Source organism: Seriola dumerili, unplaced genomic scaffold (genome assembly GCF_002260705.1).
Source record: "Seriola dumerili isolate Sdu_G_001 unplaced genomic scaffold, Sdu_1.0 BDQW01000756.1, whole genome shotgun sequence".
Taxonomy (NCBI): domain Eukaryota; kingdom Metazoa; phylum Chordata; class Actinopteri; order Carangiformes; family Carangidae; genus Seriola; species Seriola dumerili.
In genome coordinates this window covers 667,872-679,615 of record NW_019175011.1, presented here as the reverse complement: position 1 = coordinate 679,615, position 11,744 = coordinate 667,872, and the positions used below count along the sequence as shown (strand labels likewise).

Sequence of the window (11,744 nt, the reverse complement as noted above, 5' to 3'; positions counted from 1 at the left end):
AACATCAGAGAGGTGATGTAGTTGTAGCTGGATTTTTAAGTCAAGGAAAATGTTGGAAACATTTTGAGACAAACTTAAAAACAATAAAACATAACCTTGAAACATTTAATAAATGGTTTACAACAGAATTTAGTTTTGGGTAGATATGAAGATTTAAGTGTTAAAACATGCACGGTACATGTACAGTGTAATGTATATTATTTCATCATTTCTATGATTTTATAACCACTGTTTTACCATCATGTTTAATTATCCGTTTATACAGCAGCTTCCACTTGTGAGTGTCGACAGGAGTAATAGTTTGCAAATACATTATAAACACCTGTATCCACTTACAGCTACATTCTAGTGTTATAAACTATTTATTAAATCTTTATATGCTGCTTGTAAATGCTAAATAGGTGGGTTAAAGTGCTACCAAATAGGACATTATCTTTTATGTCATCAACATTTTAAAAAAGTCAAAGTTCTAGTTATCATTTGGAAATGTGGTTTAACAAGTGTTCTCAGCATTATCGTTAGTGATAACAGGCAATTGGTTCAGCAGAATTGTCAGTGGAATCCACCCTTCAATGAACAATGTATAAAAGAAGAAAGACAAAAAGGAGGCAGACAAGACTTCATTTCTATTGTGTTCCTTTATTACCATATTTGCGCAGATAACTTAATCAGGAAGCAAAAAATATACCAGACAATAAAGTACTAAAAATCTGAGATAGAAATAACCCCCCCAACACAAACCACCCCCACCTCCCCAGCCCCTCCTTCCTCTGCCGTCCTCTGTGGGTTTATGTGGCGTATCGCTTTGTCCACTGTTTGGCTGTTCGGTCATGTTCCGCTCTGTTAGTCGTGTACTGGGTGGCGATGCTTCCCACCAGGGGATCAGCTGAACAGACAGAAAAAAACAAAAAACAAATCAAGTTTCAAGTTAAGTTTCCTGCATGTGGGAAAAATGAAACGTAGAAAAGGTTAATTTACATTTTCTTCAGTAAGAAATTCTATAGTGTGGCGCTGATCATTGACAGTACCCTTTATTTGTAAAAGGAAATTATTTTAGGTGCTTAGGAAAAGATTTTTTTCTTGTTATATAATATTTTAAGAAATTTTACGACTGATTCCACGACCAGTTTTAAGAATGTCTTTTAAGGATCTGTTTTTACATTACAGAGTAAAATATTTGTACATGAGCAGAATCAGACAGTTCAGTCTTGACAATCTTTTGTGAGGCACAAACTTCTGTGACTAGTAAAATGTAAAAACTCCCTGATGCTTTCACTCTTACCAGCCAAATGCATTTATAAACTAAAATAGGATGTCCATATGATGCTGGGTTTCCTGTCAAGGTGTCAGCACAGACAAAACTTACCAGCATTAAGGGGGCATGAGTTTCAGATTCCTTTTGTAATACCCTGGAAATACTGTTCAGGTGCCATTTAATGAGAAGTAATTCAAATCACATCGGCACTTCCTGCCACTCTCTAAGTCATATACCTAATGTTTCATGCTGTGAGAAGTAACGCAGAAATTAAAGATTTTTAGAGAGCCAACAATGAGACAAAAAAGCAGAAAAAGCTTTTTAAACCATGACCGCCGCCATCTCCTGCTGTAACAGGCTCTGCTTTCTGATTAACAAATCAGAATCGCTCCTCGTTGCAGCACACTGACCTGACCACATAAATATTACACCTGAAACAGTTAACAACTCAACTGTCTAAACACAACGTCGATGCAGCAGTTCAGTCACTGTGAAAGTGTTTGAACTTCACTGACATGCCAGCCTGTGCGTTCTTGTCTTACCTGGGTTACAGTCTGTGAGCAGGGAGCAGATGGACAGCAGCACCTTGGAGATGGTGAGGGCGGGGCTCCAGTTGTCCTTCAGGATGTCCAGGCAGATCACCCCCTGACTGTTGATGTTGCAGTGATAGATCCTCGTACGAAAAGTTACCTGCAGACAAAAAAGCAATGCAGTTTACAGTCAGGACACGACGGTGTTTTACTAATATTATTCATTTATTTATTGTCAGATTTAACCAGGACAAATGTGCGAAAAGTGGGGCTGCAACTAACCATTATTTACACCTATTAATCTGCTGATTATTTTCATGATTAATCAATACTGGAAAATGCACATCACAATATCCTGAAGCACAGCGTGGCATCATTAAACGTCTTGTTTTGTCTGCTCATCAGTTCAAAACCAAAAATCTTCAGTTATTCTTCAGTGAGAATAAGAAAAGCAGGAAACTCTCACATTTGCTTCTCAAATGTGTTTGTTGCAGGATACTGTAAGTACTCGGCTTCATGTTAGGGGAGATATGTTTGGAAGCTCTAAATATTAATTTTCACAACTTGAAAAGACAACATCTTTCATATAAACAATGCTTAATAATGAGTTAATAAAAATACGTTTGAATACAGTTTAAGATGTCACACAAAGAAGGGTTAATAATGTAGACATTTAAATAAAAAATCTTTGTGTTATGTTAGGAGAATCTTAGTTAAAACTGGACAGTAGTTCAGTCATGCAGAGACACTGAACTTGGACCTACAGTACAGTATGTTTGCTCTGCAGGAGACCAAAGCCCTCTGGTGGCAGAAAAGAGGAACTTCAAAATGCCAGGAAACCCCATCTTGAAATCTTTCAGGTGTTGAGATTATTAAAACCAGCAGCTTCTCATTAATTCAGTACACTGACCGGAAGTGAAGCATGTGATGTATTTACAGTAAATGCACTGATATAACACTGAAATAAAATAATTTGGGAATTTGTGTTTTGAAGAAGACCTCAGCTGCAGTATATTTCAGTGTAAGTCTGCGTGAAGCATTAAGGTGCAGGTGCTTTTAGAGAAGAGGCTTGTACGGGTATTTCTGAAATCTCTCTTTTTTTTTTTTCCTACAACTTTCAAATTTCCTGCTGAGGTTTTCACGGTAATCTCTCTCTCTCTCGATCGAAATATGTTAGAGAGCTGAGAAATATGTAAAAGATCCACAGAGTTAACTTAAATGCAAAACCAACATCAGAAACAAGTGCCCCAATACATATTATTATATTGTTTTACTGACTAATATCTCTATTTTTATTACAACCATTGTTCGATCCCGCTGGAAATGAGCCTTCATAAAACAAACTACAGTGTTGTTACCATCAGAGTTTTCATTGCCTCCATAATGATCATATTTGTTACTTAATTGGTCCAAATAGTCCTGCAGGGACAAACAAATGAGCCTCTACTCGTCTATCCATTTGTTCAGACTGTGGAAAACACAGTACACTGAATGTCTCACTACAGTGTACAGAAAAAGCAGAGTTTCTGCAGATTTTTTAAGATCTTTTTAATACCACACAGAATTAAATACTATAGAACTAATGTCACCGTTTCCAGCAGACAAGAAGAAATATTCAATACTTTAGATACTATCTAAGGTCATTCTGTTTTTTTTCAGTGGTTATAAAGAATTTCAAACACCCTGCAATAAACAAGAAGAAAAGGAATATACTGATGTCTGATAAGTAGCTTTATATGGCATCTTCTTCGCTTAAAATAGTCCACAAATACTAGTACAACACTTTACTCCTGTTTGAGTATTGTTAAATGTAATGCAAGTTACATTTTTCAAAGCCGAACCTCATTACTAAAAAAAAAAAAAAAACTTCATGTCAGTTTCATATATTTTATAATTAGAGAAAAGATCATGTTTGTGCACTTTGCTGGGGTTCTAAAAAGACGTGTGGTTCTAATGCCAGTACCTTGGGGGGTTTGAAGGGGTAGTCAGGCGTGAAGGCGATGTCCAGGAAGAAGACGCCTCCCTCGTACACGGAGCCCGGTGGTCCCAGGATGGTCGACCTCCACTCATAGATGTTGTCTCCTTTTGGGCCAGCACTGCAGACAGAAACATTACCTTCTCTTACAGCAGCACAAAATCACACTGAAGCACTGGGTAGCATCCATACAGGAGATGTTTTCTCTGGTGCTGAATCCACAACCTACAAATCATCCTTTCCTTAGAAATACTATAGATTAATCTACTATTACTGTGACTGATCACACTGTCTCATCAGTAATTCTGAGGAATAAAAAACACCAGGGAAAAACCAACACAAACAAAATCTCGTCCACAAACAGAAAAAAAATGCACAAAGTAAAAAGAGCATAATTAATGAAGTCAAGGGAAAAGACAGAGGAAAGAAGACACCCACACACAGAGGAAGTGTGACAATACATCAGTGTAGATTATGTGCTGCGGTTCCCTCAAATAAACACAACTCTACGTGGGTGTTGTACTTTCTCTTCTTTCTAGACGTAAACTGACTATAAATACGACTTCCATTCAAGATCTGCTCCTCGTGTCACTTACGGGAAATTCCAACCAAATTAACACTTCGTTCAGCTGGAGTGGATGCTGTATGAAACATTTCCACAAAAAGGATCAAGGGGAAAAATATCTGTAACAGTCACATTCCCTGTGCCTTTAATTAATAACTCCAATTTGGAAATAAAACGCACTGAGACTGATACATTTCTGCAGAGTGACTGGCGGTCACAACAATTTCAGAATATTTTCTCTGTAAACGTGGAGCGGTGAAGGTTGCTTTTCCCTTGTGCCTCGTTCAGAAGATGCTTCACTTCAAAGCAAATCCCCGGTGATGTGTCTACGTGTCATGATCTGTAATCTGCATTGATTTTTCCCTCAAAGCAGCCCAGCCTTTATCCCCATCACATGCAGAATGTGGCGTTGAACCCCCGCGGGGGTCCATGAGTACAAGACATAATAGTATTGATCCAAAACTCCTGGGGGTGGGGCGGGTGGGGGGCAGAATTTGTGCACTTCTGTGTGTTTTTGATCAACGTTAACACGGGCGTTTGGCTGAGTTTCAGTACCAACTATGACATAGAAAATCGATCCAGGGAGCGCCGTTTGTCAAAAGACAAGACTGGAAATGTGATGGATGAAAACTTTCACTTTATCTGCATTTATGATTGGCTGTTCTGGGTTGAATCTGATACAGGATCAGTTCATTTTGATATCAAATAGGAAAAATGTTGTTTGATGTGCCTCAGTAGCAGCTATGAAACAAGCCCTGTCCATAAATTAAAAACAGTGTGCTGCATAATCGCGATGCAGTTGGACAGCAGTCATGACTTCACTATGAAATGTATTCAAGATGGAGTTCAAACATTAAAGTCAGCTTTTTAAAAGTTAAAGAGTTGTCAGGAGTGGAGTTGCAGAACCAATTACAACACAAATCTCACTACAGTATGACAAGCTCTCAGAGACAGGAAGTTATTTATTTATTGAGATGGATTAATTTCATATAGAGCTGAGATGATTAATTATTTAGCTAATCTACAGAAAATTAACTGTCAAGTATTGCATCACCGTAAAATGAATATCTTTAGGTTTTGGGACTGTTAGTCTGAAACGAGACATCTGTAGACGTCACTTTGGGCTTTGCCAAATTAAAATGGGATTTTTTTTCACAGTTTTCTAATTTATTGAGAAAATAATCCACGTATTGATCAAAAATGAAAACAATCATTAGATAAATAAATAACCTGTATCACAACTGGCAGTACCAACAGTGTTGCTGGTATTGTCTGATACAAGTTTCTGTATCTGTGTCTCTGGAATACACGCAGAAAAATCTGACAGAAAATGTAGAATTCATCAATTCTATTAACACCACTACAAATAAAGACATGCTGTATTCCTCTTTATGAGTGAAGGGAAGTTTGAGTGTATTTTCACATTCTGAAAATATAAGTAATTACATTAAATGCATTACAATATAATATGAGGTGCTCAATTAAACATGGCTTTTAATCCATCATGTGCTGAGGCAGGTTGTATTTTAAGCCGTCACGCTTCAGTGTTGTAATTAGGCGGCCCATTATGAATCTGCCTAAATGGCAGAAGGCTGATGCTAAAACTTTCAGTTACAGTAACTTTCAGCTGCAGTCATCCATCTTTAATCCACCATTTAAGCCATTAATTTAACCAAGAACATAATGTTAAGAAGGAAATTTACTAAGCTTTAAAAAGGTCTTACTATGCACTGTGGAACAGTTCACTACTTTTCTTTCTGCTGTTTCTGTTTCCTGCCTTGTGCAAGAATCATTTTTTGTAGGTACACATGAAGTTCTCAACAAACAAGATATATTAAAGTTATAAATTGTGCGCTACTTTTGAGCAATTAAATCCAAGAGAAAAATATAAAAACATAGTTTTAAGTAACTATTGTATTAAAAAAAAACAAAAAAAACATTAAAAACAATAATGAGCAGATTGTTGGAATCCTGTACTGAAAAACACATTTCAAAACCTTTGTGACCAACTTTCAAATAAAGCCTGTTTGCCTGCGGGGCGGCAGGTAGAGAGAACAAAACCCAATTTAACAGTTTCTGTCTGGTGTTAGTTTTCCCACTAAGAATCAGCCTGAGAAGCTGTTGTTTTTGTACATGAGAAAAAGTCTGACAACAAGCAGCAACAGTAACGACAACAAAATTCAAAGTAGAAACTTGGTTTCAAGGCTGTGACTGTGAATAAACGTGGCCCTTTCTTTCATTTAGCAGCAAATATCCAGACAGCGTTCATTTCTGTAGATGGTCTATGGCCTGAGGTTTCTTGTTTGATCTACTGAGCCATGATGGGAAAGGCTCCTCTTTTTTCTTTTCTCCTTTCTCTGGGAGGTCAGAGGTCACGCTCAGCTGCAGAACAGCAGCCTGGAGGAGCGAGGGCTTCAGTGATTTGCCTCAGGCCACTGCAGGAGGGAGGAGGACTGCTGCAATGGGAGCTTGAGCTCAGACCATCCAGTTTTAAGGATTGCCTTTGTAATCATAACACTGTAGTGCAGCTGCACAGGAGTCAGTCATACTTAAGTATTAAGTCCTCATGCGAATTACCACACGAATGTAAGGCTGCAGCTAACGCTTTACTTCAATATCTGTTAATCTGCAGATTAGGTCTATTCTAATCAATTTTTATTTAATTAATTTAATATTATTCAATTTTGTTTATTTAAAATTTCAGAAAAACTTAGCTCAAAACCCTCAAAATATTCTGTTAATTATCATGTAAGACAATCACCAATCCTGACCACACCAGACAAATCTGCAGCACACATGGCAAAGATACATCTAAAAGGGGAAATCTGTAAGAACTGGCCAACTGTTGAATTCATATTCTAAATAATAGGGGGCAGCATTTTACCAGCAAGTTTGGGTTTCCACCTGGATCGTAACAATCAAGGAAGTGCACTCTTAGGTTCTAGAGACGCAGCATGAAAAGCTGGGCTTGAGTAAAGAGTGGAGAAAAGATGCTGAGAGACGATGACTGCAAAACAGGTGTAGAGCCTATTCACAGTTTCTACTTCTTCATCCTCTCATGTTGGACTGAGGGCAGACTGGACGCCTCAGTGACTCGCAAATATCTACCAATTTTTAAACTAATATAGATGGCGACAAATGGCCTGCATCTGTTGGGCATGAGTGATAGTTTTCCAGTTCTCAATAGACTAGGAGATACTGCCCTTTTTATCCACTTTCCAAGTGATGCATAGTCTGATATATATATATATAGCTTCATACTGACCTCGCTTAACAGATCAGGCATCAGTACTGGATCCACATTTACTGCTGTTCCTCTGCACAAGCCAAACTATTTGTGTACAAACGTGTCCACACACAGCTGACAAATAAGGTGTCGATGTGACCTTATGTTACTTTACACACTGAAGAACGAGCACTATCAGTAAGAAGAGCAGGTAATCATATGAGTATCTGAGATACGACTGAGTTTACAACAACTGGTGTCCATAGAAATTCCTAATGAGTACACCAAAACTAACTTTGAGCAAAGGGTGAAACTCACCTGCAGTTTGGCGGAGGGTCCAGTGTGATGTCAGCCAGCTCTTTCTGAATCCTGCACAGAAAAACAGACCAAAAATTAGTCTCACATCATTCCCCCAATAAACACGATTATCACAAAAATCATAAATCAGAAGATGCCCTTCAACCATGAGAAAAAGAAAATAATGAGACTTATAATATACTTATAATCCATCTCTGATCTTCAGGCCATTATTAAGAAATGTGATTTACAACGTGGCAGTAGTCAGTCAATGATTTACTGTAATTTCTGCTATTGTGTAAACAGCGAACAACAATTGTGAAAGTAAGTTATAATAAGACCGAGCGAGTGAGAAACCTTCTGTTATTTTTCCAGAAGAGAAAAGGAGAAGCTTTGTGTCACTTACTATGAACACAGTATTATCTTGTGACTGTGTAGATTACGGTCTATTGAAGCTGCTTGAGGAAGAAATCATCATGTGTTTTTCATCTGTACTCAGAAATCTTCCTATATGACTGCTGAACGATGATGCAAGGAGGAAGCGCTGGAAAACACTGCTTCTTCTGAAATTTACAGTTGAATGCTCAGACATCTGATTTCCAGCTGTAATGGAAGTATCTCACTGTGGGGTCACATTTGCCTACTACTTTTGTCTATTTATTCATGAAAGAAATCAACACAATGCAACCATAGTTGTTTTTTATTATTGTTAAAAGTAGTCTTTTGTTATGTGCCTTTCTTCCCAAGAGACACGTTACCAGAGAGAAATTAGATTTAAAAAACAATTGTGATAATCTCTAATACTTTGATTGGTGGGGAATTCCGGAGCTATATTTGAATATAAAAACTGAATCATCACTAAAGAGTCTGGGGATTTTGTTTTTTACCTTTTGGCGCTGGTGGAAAGCAGCTTGGAGGTCTTGCTCATGCTGGCTTTGCTCTCCCGTTTCTTCTTGCAAGGTGTGTCCCTCTGTCTGGTTTGGCTGGAGGAAGGCGGCGATGAGGAAGAGCTGGTGCTGGCACGGGAATCCTCATCCGACATACCGGTTTGGATTGAAGAAGAGCCGGAACCTGAGGCCGAAATCAACACAGCGAAATAAGTCATCTACGTAACCACACAGCTGAAAGAGGTGCAGCAGTTTCACAATTATAACCAAAGCAGAAGCTAACTGAGCCCTCAAATGGCCACAACAGCAGATATGTTTTTTATCACAAGCAATTTTCACGGTTTAGAAAGGTTCTTTTGTTGTTTAGTTTTCATAAGGAACTGCTGGTTACCTGCCACGGCAGCTCATAGAGTTGTATGCACAGGCGCCCCAGGGCAAATTACATATGTTATTGATTTTTCAAGTGAAAAGAAGTAAAAGCAGCAAACAGACATTAAAATTCAACTTTCTTCAAACGTAATACACTGTTACCTTTTATGTCTTGAACTTAAAAATAGAAAAAACATTGAACATTAATTGTGGTATATACAAAATTTTGGCACACTGCTTAATCAGTACTCAGTAAGCCGTTCCTTGGCAGATGCTGCAGCTTGCACACACTTTTTGTAGCAGCTAATGTCTTTCTATTCTTTTTGGCTGTCTTGCTGCACACTAGGTTTAGGTAATCGTCTGAATCTTCACACTGTCATTACCAGCTATCGCCAGCAGACCATCCAATCTCCTATGGTGGTGGAATGTGGGTGGGGGTGGGGTATCTTTCTTTTTCATCACACATTTTAAATGTCAATATAGCCGATCTCCCAGCTCGGCTGTTGTCATTAACCCATATTTTATCATTTTATAAGGCAATGCAGTGATCATAAAAATACATAGTACCCAGTTTATATGGACACACAGACACTCACTGGCTATACTCTGGGTTTCGTCAGATTGCAAGGTGCATTTATCAGAGTTGTCAAATGGAAAAAGCAGCTCAAAGAGCTTGCTTTAAATTAAGGAACAGAGTCACTTGTGACTGCTGACTGAAAGCTTCAGCTTGTGTTTTTCTAAGTAGTTTCTGGTAAATTTTGATGTTTGCTTTGGATCACTGTGCTCTTTGTAGTTTGTTGAATGACTGCATTAAAACATCCAGGATTTACTGATATATATAAGAGCAATACTTTCTGTTTGAACTGTCAAGATAAGTCGACTAATTGAATAGTTAATTGACAGGAATTGCTTGTAATCAACAAACCAAGCAAGTAATCACCAGAATAATTGATAATGAAAATAATCATTAATCACAGTCCTATTTCCTGTGCTACTACCTGCTACACAACTGTACAGCAGAATATTTCCATCTCATGCTTCACAGTTGCCAAAGGAGGAGGGGGGTGGGGGGTGTTTACCAGGTACTGATTTAGTAGGTCGCCCAAACATCACAGTTACAGTTCAATTTGTTTTTTTCTTCTACTTTTAAGTTCAGGAAATAAAAAATTTAAATTAATATTTTCCGCAGGGATTGTACTTACTTTTCACTTCAAGAATAAAACTAAATATGCAGTTTGACTTTTGCATACACTGGTCTTGAGATACCTAATATACCTATAAACTACTTTCACTTTTCTCAATTAAAGGCCTTTCAAGGTTTTAAAAGTCTGTAAGTCTGTAAAAATTCATAAGGACTTAAATAAATTTTATAACCAGGTTAAACTTCCATAAATGTTTTCAAATTTCCTGCAGCTTGTCCGGGTCCAGGTGGTGTTTAATGATTAATTAATTATATTATTAGGGATTATTACAATATACAGCTGGGGATGAGTGACATAAAGATTATATAAATGTCATAATATTCATGAACTTGATTACTTATTCTAGGCCATATTATCACCCCCGGTGGTTTTCACTTTATAAATTGCATTATGTTGTACTAAAAAAAAAAACAAAAAAAAAAACTTAAAGAGGTATTTAAAGTCTTCTGGTGAAAACAGACTCTTGTTTACCTTAATATTTGAATGAAGGGTAAGTATTTATTATTACGATTGTTGTTGTTGTTGTTGTTACTTTGTCAATAAGATATATATAAAGTCACAATTTAAATGTTCTGTGATAAATTACGCTCATAATCATCTGTTCGGCTGTATGTGTGGGAGGGGGCGCTAACAAAGCTGTTTTAACGTTAGCGTACGTTTCCGTGACGGTGAACTGCCGTTAGCCGACGAGCTAGCTAGGTGCACAGTTAACCATTTCACAACTCAAGCTAAGGTCGCTATATTTTAATTACATGCTAATAAATTAAAATGATTAGTTAGTTCATCGTGGTGGTGACCCCCCCCCAAATACACAAAGCTAGTGCTGCCTACTAACCATTGCCCCCCCCTCACCCCCTCAACTCCGACACTCAGGCCCAACGACTTCACGGCTGAGACTACTTCTTGGAGCAGCGTGGGGGGGAAACCTGCTTGCTAAGCATCCTTTTCAAATGAGAGACGACAGCCGGGTGAAATCGTGATACAAATTCAAACGTAGGTTGTCTCGATTCATACACACAACACAGTGGCTGTGTGTGTTAAAACCGAGCGTACAAAGATGTATTTCAAGGCTAAATGCGACAACGAAACATTTAACGCGTCAGACAGTAGCCAAGAACGTCTCCGTTCCATCAAATAGTCGGAGCCCGTTTTCCGTGCGACCAACTAACCACCACCGTCTTGTTTGTTTTCTTGTCTTTTCAGCGTGTGTGTACCGACAAACCGACCGTCGACCTCACCTGAAAACACACACAGGCAGCAGACCGATTCGTGTACTTTGACTACACGGTGAGATATTGGCTTGAAATCGCATATTTTCTTCGCTAATAAAACTTACCCAGTCTATTGTGTCTGGACCTCCGCCACAGTCTCGGCTGGCTGGTGCCTGTCGCCCTCTGCGGAACGGAAGTAGCCTACCGCGGCTGCAGTGGGCTGAACA

At 38.3% G+C, this 11,744-nt stretch overlaps 1 protein-coding gene across 1 annotated transcript; it reads right to left on the bottom strand.

Annotated features, from left to right (window-relative positions):
- Positions 1 to 728: 728 nt before the first annotated feature.
- Positions 729 to 11,744, bottom strand: LOC111236900 (ubiquitin-conjugating enzyme E2 E1). Its single transcript, XM_022765801.1, has 6 exons — positions 11,643 to 11,744; positions 8,736 to 8,919; positions 7,870 to 7,920; positions 3,749 to 3,881; positions 1,798 to 1,945; positions 729 to 886 (listed from the first exon to the last, which is right to left on the bottom strand). The coding sequence occupies exons 2-6, from the start codon at positions 8,888 to 8,890 to the stop codon at positions 789 to 791; spliced, it is 585 nt and encodes a 194-aa protein (XP_022621522.1). The 5' UTR covers positions 8,891 to 8,919; positions 11,643 to 11,744; the 3' UTR covers positions 729 to 788.

Excerpts from the sequence above, each read along its gene's own strand:
- LOC111236900 (XM_022765801.1), bottom strand. The coding sequence starts at position 8,890 with ATGTCGGATGAGGATTCCCGTGCCAGCACCAGCTCTTCCTCATCGCCG. Across the intron at positions 7,921-8,735 it reads CTTTCCACCAGCGCCAAAAG|GATTCAGAAAGAGCTGGCTG; the intron begins GTAAAAAACAAA and ends TTTTCTGTGCAG. Across the intron at positions 887-1,797 it reads GCTCACAGACTGTAACCCAG|CTGATCCCCTGGTGGGAAGC; the intron begins GTAAGACAAGAA and ends CTGTCTGTTCAG.